Below are 9,092 nucleotides of genomic sequence, written 5' to 3'. Positions count from 1 at the left end.
ATATAGATATCTTTCAGATAGACAGACATATGGTGCATTAATGTGCAAATAAATTATAGAAAATAAATAAATAATGAAAAATAAATATTATATAATTCGTCTAAAATTGGTCTATGCAGTTTAAATAATACATTTAAAAACAAAATCGGTAAAAAACTAAAATGAACAGTCAGGGGACTCATCCAGCAATTTCATAACACTCATTATCATAAATTGTCCGTGCGTAATTGTTGTACGTATTGCGTCATGCGTGTGGGGGCGTGGCTCCCGGTAAGAGCAGCTCGGGTCGCCTGCTGACAACAAACATGCGTCGTAGGCGGAGCAGAGGGGAGCCAGCCGAGTGACAGCAGAGACAGTTACCCAGCCACAGCGACAGGGTCGAGTCACAAACTACAGTTGTGTGAACTTTGAAGGTTTTCTGACAGTCGGGGGAGAAAGTAATTTAATATTTCTCTCAGCGACGTCACGCTGTCCGGTTTCCTCACGCTGAGGGATTGCGATGCCCTCTGACTTTATCTCCCTTTTCAGCGGGGACCTCGACTTGAATTCTCCCAGATCCTTGTACTCTAAAGGTAAGCTAATAGCTCTTTTCTTATGTGACGCCCTTGTTGAAGTTTTTCCGCTATGTTGTAATGAGTTTGTGTGTGTTTAAGGGTACCTGGTTGTTCCCGTCCATGTGTGTGTGTGTGTGTGTGTGTGACGTTCATCCCCTTATGTGTCATTCATTTATGAACTGCCAGCCGCCACACATGCTTCCTGATAACATTTCTGGAGTTAAGTTTTTAGTCTCTGATCCTTCAGCTTTCACTCTTTGGTTTTATTTCCCGGACCCGGGTCGGGTTTTTTTTCTCCCCCCCCCCCCAAACTGAAACCCTCAGCAGCTGCATTCACACCGGTCAGACCAGTTTACGTTTTCCCTGCTAGCTGAAAAGCAGTGCTGTGTATGTGGATGTCTGTGGGTTTGTTTGAGTGGGCCATCAGGGCCCCCTGCCCCTCCTCCACCCGAGGCACCACACTGCTCTGCCCCTGAGGGTGGCGCTAGTGGGCACAAACATTTATAGTGTCATCATCTGCATGTGAGCCCATCAAATTCAAGCTTGTTTATTTGTCATTCATCCACATACAAAGTATATGGGAACCAAATGTCGTTCTTCACAGCGCAGGTTGCTAACACAAAAAAACAACATATTCATGAAACATCATACCACACAGGAAAATGTACAATTACAAAACAAAAAAACAAACTACGTAGGCAGGTCTGTGGCATGGTGTGACTTCTTGCTTTTAAAGTGAGTTGCGCACACCCGTATGTAACCATGATTGACAGGTTAAAATAGATAAATAAAAGCAGAGCAACAGTGACATTATGCCACCGTGCAGGTTTTAGTTGTCAGCACCATGAGGGGTGTAACTATTATTGTGAATATTATCAAAATAAATAAATATAAATACTTTTCTACAACTTTGTTATAAAAACAATAAGAATAACAGCAATATAAATAATGCCTCAGTGTCCTCAGTGGTAATCATACACAGTAAATAGGCGACATGACAGTGATGATGGTTGGGTATAAAGTGTCGGAGCAGGGTACTCATGAGGTGTCCCTTGCAGGAGCAGAGGGTTAAGTCCAGGTGAGTTGTTTGTAGGGGTGTCACGATTTCTCCAAATCCTCGATTCGATTTTATTTCAATTTTAAGGTCACGACTTTTAGCACAGATTCCTATGCTATTTGCAGACTAATCATGAGTGATATAATCTCCATCAGTTGTTTGCAATGTACCACACTAAGGCCTTACTGTCAAAATTGAAAGCTCTGTGTTGCTGCTTTCTATTAACAGTTGGATTTAAACAAATATGTCCCCAAAACTTTTTTTTAGCAAGCTATATTTTTATCAAATAAGATCAATCAATCAATCAATCAATTAATCTTTATTTGTATTTATTTTAATTTTAAAGAGACCCAACATTCCCACATGAGCAAGCACTTGGCGACAGTGGCAAGAAAAAACTCCCTTTTAACAGGAAGAAACCTCAGGCAGAACCAGGCTCAAAGTGGGCGGCCATCTGCCTCGACCGGTTGGGGTAGAGAGGAGAGAGAGGAAGAATAGGAGAGAGAAACACATTGAATATCAACATTGAAGCTAGTAGGTCCAGGACTGGAATCTGTCGTCCGGATATCTACAGGCCCAGATTACCTGTGAGACAAGAAAGCACAGACAACTCCGGGGAAGAAGTTTAGGTTATTGAATGCATTAGTGGTACATTAATGGATATAAATGGATGGATAGAGAGAGAGAGAGAGAGGAGGAGAGAGGAGCTCAGTGCATCATGGGAGTGGGAGTCCCCTGGCAGTCTAAGCCTATAGCAGCATAAACTAGGAGCTGGTCCAGGACAAGCCTGGCCGGCCCTAATTATAAGCTTTATCAAAAAGGAAAGTTTTAAGCCTACTCTTAAATGTAGAGAGGGTGTCTACCCCCCGGACCGAATCTGGGAGATGGTTCCACAGTAGAGGAGCCTGATAACTGAAGGCTCTGCCTCCCATTCTACTTTTAGAGATACTAGGAACCACAAGTAGGCCTGCGTTCTGGGAGCGCAGTGTTCTGGTAGGTACATAAGGTACTATAAGCTCTTTAAGATATGATGGAGCCTGATCATTAAGGCTGCGTTCGCACTGCAAGCCAAAATCCGATTTTTAGCCAATCTGGATTGGAACCAGATGGCTCTTATGAAGTCTGAACAGAGACTTCCTAGAAGTAACAAATGCATGGACTAGTTTTTCAGCATCATTTTGAGACAGGATGTGTCTGATTTTTGTAAAAAGGTCTGACTCAGTAATCACTGTGTGAAACTAACAATTCCATCATCATAGACCGATGCAGCGCTTTGAAGCCAGTATCATATATGAGAGTAAAAAACAACAAACAAGTAATGGTATATGTTTTTTTAAAACTTAAACACATAAATTAACAACATATTTAAAACCTAAATTTGGTGACCGAAGATTTGTGTATATGCTGGATCAGTTTTTGTCGCATCGCAATACAACGACATCCAGCAATACACCATACTGGCCACTCAAATATGTGCAATTGTAGGTAGATTAACTTTGTAACATGAATGGTGTATTTCTACTGTTTACTTTGAGATGGTGGAGAGGTCACACCTTCTCTGGGTTGTTCCTCATAGTATTACAAACTGCTGTGCAGTGTTTTGGTGTCTGATAAGCCTTAAACTCATGGATCTTTTACTCAAATCAGCTTCCTTAATCTATATCTCATTGTCTCACTGAAGATGTCCCTTGCATTTTTTTGTTTATTTTTTGGTAACTAACCCTTTTTTGCTAAGCTAGGCTAAACACTTCAGTACCTATCTCTCTACGGCATGTAGAAGAAATCATTATCTGAGTCTTTTATCTAACTGGTTAAAACAGCATTATTCCTGTAATTTCAGTATGTTCTGTTCAGGTAAAACGACTTAACAACAACTACTAATAATAATTAAGCAAACATAAACATGGGCAAAAAGAATCTGTTCACTCAAATTACAAAAAATAAACAAACAAAAAACAAGTTTTCTGACTTACCACTAGTCGTATCAAAATGAGCAGAGAGTTTTTAATTATTTTATTATTATTATATATATATTTTTTTTTAAGTATTTTAATTAATTTAATTAATAATTGCTGAGAGTTTAGGGTATCTGCATTGATATTTGCAACTCTTAATATTACTTAACAGATGTTAAAATTCTCACTTTCACAGATTGAAACAATTAAAAGGAGGTCATGCAATACCATTGAGAGGAACTGAGACTCCCAATTGATCGGAAGCGTTTATCCATGATCAGCACTACCTGACAACCTGTTATAGACTTTTGTCATTTCTTGTGCACCAAATCAGCTTAAATTTCTATCCAACAGTAACTTGTTCTTTTGCTTAGCTTTTTTGCTTACTAATCATACAGTGTTGTGTCATGATTGTTGCTTGGCTGTGTGTTGGAGGTGAGATTTATTTTGCATCTGGCAGACAAATGCAACTCTGCTTTGGTTGTGTGTTGGATTGCCCTTCTGGTGAAAGGACAAAAGCGTTAATGCATGCAGCTGAATACTTGACCTGTGTGAGGAGACTTTAAAGGACACTCTATAAGTAGATTGTGGCAGATGAGCTGAAATTCTTTATTAATGTGTATTTAACAGGTTATTTTGGTGAGTAAGGATGTTCTACAGAAAAAGCCAAAGCAGGCAACACCAAGACAAGAACAACTCACTGTAACGATGGCACTCTGGATTCTCAAACCACCTTTGTAGTTTTGTCGGTTGTGGGTTAATAGGTGCCATAAAATATCTTCCCAGCAGTTTCACATCAAAGCTAAAGAATGTTATGGCTTTCAATAACAAGTTCTATCAAGCTCTGTTAACAATTGTAAGACCGCAGATCTTGACATAGTTTAGTTTTTTTTCATATTGACACCCACCAAAGCCTGGTCAATGATTAAACCTCTGGCTGCTCTGTGTGTAAACCTTGGCTTAAATAGCACTCTATTAATATTGACTCTTCTGTGTTAAGCAAACTTAGCGGCATGCGCTTAAAAATACTTGATTGCCTTGAAAGCTTGTTGATATCTGATGATGAAATTAAAAAAATACAGTTGAAGTAAAGCATCTGAAATAGAAGGAAAAGTATCTTTAGAGTTCATGATTTCTTTACAACCATAAAAACATTAATAGATGGACTCCGACCTCAAATGATCATTTGGAACAGAAGGAATAAAAATCCTTTTTTTTTTTTTTTTTTACCATTTTGACATTTTTAACCTGTGACTCAGTAGTCTTATAAACTTTAGATCATTGTAAATACTGTGAAGTAGAGACGTTCAGTGTTTACAGGAACATTCTTTACAGTGTCTTTATCTGTTCAGCATCGACCCTGACCTGTTCTGCATGCTTTAGTCTGCCAGTTGTGCTTCAGTCTGAACAGCTCAGGGATTTAAAAACTTTTTTTTTGCCAGGTGTCACTAAAGAAGAAATTACACGATTGGGACAGACACTGTATTGATATCTAAAATCAATTTCCACTTTTGAAAGCATATTTTGAAGAAACATTATTTTCCCATGCTATAATGATGACTATGTGTGGATCAACACACTGAAGTTTGCGTAATGTATGCTTAGCCAGCCAACTCTCAGTGAGACAGCAGTGTGAGCTCTCAGATCAGTCTGATACTCTGAATCTACTACTGTGAATATAGATGATGGTAAAGAATCTCGATTCCTGGAGGGTCCTTGGTGTTGTCCACAGGTCCTGGTCTTGGCTTTTAAGCTCCTTGATCATTGAGAGTGCTGTGCTTGCAGCAGCTGGGGCCACAGTTTGTCAAGATTGCCATCAAACCCCCCCTGTTTAGTGTCTACAATACCTGTATTATGCAAGCTCTATTACTCTTTCTACCCCCAATGCGTCTTATGGCCCTCTCACACCAAAAAACGTTACCAAGAAACTTTACCTGCGCATTGACCACAGGACCCCAGCTCCCGCCCCTGCTCCTGGGGTACTCTCTCATGACAAGGAGTTAATGAGGTGCAGTTTTCAGAACAGTATGGACCGGGAATTTCTTGTAATATTATTGACATTTTAACAAAAAAAGGCTTACTTCTTTACTAATTTGAAAGAGAGTGAGATAAAAGAGTGGGCGGCAGAGAGAGAAAGCATGCCTGAGAAAGAACTTTTGCTGTTGTTTTGTGGTGTACCCGAGTGGAAAATTAACCAGTAGACACATAACAGGTTCTTTCCACTTCACATGTAGGTAGGTAGTGTTTCTGGCATATATGGTCTACCCATCTATTATAGCTGCAACTACTGATTGATCAGTTAATTGTTTTGTCTATGAATTGTCAGACAATTGTGGAAGAATGCTCATTATAATTGACCACTGCTATAGGAGATATATTACAATGTTTTGTTTGACCAGCAGCTCAAAACCCAAAGGCATTTCATTTATTATATAACAGAGCAAATCTCCTCATTTGAGAAGCTAGAAGCAGTGAGTGTGGCATTTTTGCTCGGAAATTCAATAAAGCAAATATTAAGATATATAGTTGAACTACTGGCAGCAGAAGAATCTTTTAAAAATGTTGCTCTTATTAATGAAGTAAATATGAATATGATAATCGATATAAAGTTCTCATGTGGATTGTTTGGATTCATGGTGTGTGTGTGTGTGTGTGTGTGGGTGGGTGTGCATGTGTATGTGTGTGTGTCCTAACAAAAACAAATGTAGTGATGCAAATTGCTCACAGAAGTGGTGCAGGTTGACCTCCTTATCTTCTTTTGAATCTATTTGATTAATCATTAACACTAAACAAACCCCAATAAAAGGACAAATGAGGCTCAAGTCAAAATATCACCTCCTCTGGTATTTACTGCACACTTGTGACTTTGTTTCAGCCGCGCCAATCAAGGTGGCCACAATTACATCTTGTCGATTTTATGTCATACCTGGGGTTATCAGTCACTCACCTTGTTCTGCTACTTTTACACTCTTCAGTAAATATTTTGCAGATGTATTATTTGCATAGCCTTTATACTCACTAGGAATGTTACACACTTTATTTGCATTTTGTTTTTGCACCAAATACCAAAGCTGCTGCCACTTGACATCCTTAACTTTTGTGATATTTACAATGCTATTGCTTTCTTATGAGGTAATAAACTTTTTTTATGTCAAATTTATGATGATGCAACACCTTTATACTATGAAAGATATTTGAATGTGTTGTGCGACAGTTTAGCGTTCATCTAGCATGTTTTTAGAGTGTATTTCCCAGTTTTTCCCAGACACTTCTTTTTTGTGAGCAATGTTGCAGACCTTTGTCTTCTTGACCTATTTTAGCTTAGCATGTTAATTGTGTCCATGTAATGGAAGCAGATCTTTGTTTACCCTGAAGCAGTCACATTATCACATTATCTGCTGTTGAATGGAATTTATTTTCTGGGTAAATGTTGCGGTGGAGCAGAGTTTCACTTGGAAAAACAACAGTGGCAGTTTCATAGTATGTCAAGCTCAAATTCTGCCTCTCCATCAAGGTGTTTGAGCAGCATTGTATGTCTCTGGTATAGTAGTTCATCATAGGATGATGATGTTAATAATGGCCAAAATGAGGAGTAAAGGATGCATTTTCAGATTTATACTGTCACATGTAGTCCAAAGGAGGAGCACAGGAGGCCGTGATTCCTAAAGCTTTTGCTTCCAATCATCTGGCAGAGGTTTTCTCACACTCGTCTGCGAAAAGCCCAAAGCACCTGTGAGATCTAACATCCACCCCTCGTGTTTCTCTCCAGAGAAAGACGCATCTGAACTAAGACATTAAATATTAAGTGTGGTGAATCTTGGCTGGCAGGATTCTTTCCATTGGCAGATGAGAAGCATGAGCTTATAACTAGGCTGCACACGCACAGTACATACACACTGCCGGGATACTTTCTGACACAAAATGAGCCACAGATGATACCAAAACTGTGACCTAATATCAAATAATGACATTAATAATCTTACATCTAAAGAAACCCAAAAACATGTTTAACAGAGTGTTTAATTATAAGTGTTGGCTCATTTTACAATATAGTCAAAAAACAATTGCAGATATTTTTTACAGACCCATTAATGTACCACCATAGCAGATTTTTTTCCCCACACTATTGTGCTTTAACTACACTGACACTGTACACCAGAACTTAACTATAATCCAGTATACCAGCGTTGCAATAAATCCTCCCTTTGTTTAGCTTATTATCTTCAGTTTTTACTGTGACAGAGAGGTGTTGATTCAACTATTAACTATACCTTGTGGTTGTGTATTCTTTGATTGCAATATCCTGAAATAAGCTTCAAATTGAAACTAGCTGGATTACTATCTACAGTACTCTGACCCTTCTTCTCTCATCATCCTAGTTCTCATGCAGGAGCAGTTGTCCAGTATTTTGTCTGCTGTGATGCCTGACAAACTTACTGCATATCAATAATAAGGAGAATTCTTTGACATAAAACAAAGATTTGGACTTGGGACGCTGTGACTGTAGTACTATGCAAAACTACCACATGGTTAAAACCACAGCTGCACATCAGCACCCTGCTCCGAGTGTTGGTGTTGTCTGTGTATTTGAATCCAGTCCGGTTGACAACATTTGCATTAGGTCTTTTCATCCTCATGTCTTACTGTACTGAGGTCTCTCTCTTTTTTTTTTTAGTGTAGTCTTTTAGTTTATGCATTTTGTTAAGGTTTTCCACATACATTTAAGTTTGGTCTAAGACATCTGCATTGGACATTTTGGTGATATAATTTGTGTCCCACTGTCCCGCTAGTAGTAGTAAGAGTGGTGTCAGTGAACAGTGTTACAAAGTCATGAACATATGATATCTGCCCTCAGGTTTTTTAAATGGATGTTTTGAGACACTTGAGTCATGGTTTCAAAAACATGATCCAGATTTATGAAACCCTGTACAAGTTGCGGTCCTCACTGACTCTGTTCCTGTCTTTGTCATAAATCCATCACATCACACGGTTGTTTCATAGAGACATGTACACAGAAGTATTTCATGATCTCCAGAAATCCTGAATACCTGTGGCATAAATCAGTCAAACAATCCAGTCTACAAGCTTTACGGTTATCGTATCACAATATCCTGTTTTTTTCATTTCTTTTCATTTCTTTTTTCTGAGTCATCCGCTGTTTCCTCGGCAGACTGGCAGGGCCGAGGTGAAAAGCGGCATTTGGACCGTCCGATTTCCCTCTGCATCCTGTCATTGTTAGTTTCCTTCTCAATGTCTTTAGTGAAATGACACTTGCATTAGGTGTGGATACTGAGACAGAGCACAGGATGCCAGGTAGAGCCAACGCTGTCCGAAAGGATACATGACTGTGGCACTGATTTGCTTGCAGTTGAACACACGTTGATTTGAAAATGGTACCCTATTTGTAGTATCAGCAGCCCGCCTCCCCTAGATTCAACCTGGGAACACAGACAGTAAATAGCTGAACAAATACTTTTTACTTTTAGACCAATTTCGCTGTAACTACAGTTTTTTTTCTACAAGCTG

At 39.0% G+C, this 9,092-nt stretch overlaps 1 protein-coding gene across 2 annotated transcripts in view; it reads left to right on the top strand.

Moving 5' to 3' along the window:
- Positions 1-328: 328 nt before the first annotated feature.
- nfat5b (nuclear factor of activated T cells 5b) overlaps positions 329-9,092 on the top strand; it is a 42,654-nt gene continuing 33,890 nt past the window's right edge. For both annotated transcript variants that reach the window (XM_062422829.1, XM_062422821.1), the window contains exon 1: positions 329-572. In XM_062422829.1, the coding sequence (XP_062278813.1) occupies positions 500-572 (73 nt within the window). In that variant the 5' untranslated portion in view covers positions 329-499. The remainder of the gene's footprint in view (positions 573-9,092) is intronic.

This window comes from Scomber scombrus, chromosome 1 (genome assembly GCF_963691925.1).
Source record: "Scomber scombrus chromosome 1, fScoSco1.1, whole genome shotgun sequence".
Classification (NCBI taxonomy): Eukaryota; Metazoa; Chordata; class Actinopteri; order Scombriformes; family Scombridae; genus Scomber; species Scomber scombrus.
The sequence above is the reverse complement of the archived record's forward strand: the minus strand, read 5'-3'. Positions and strand labels throughout refer to the sequence as shown.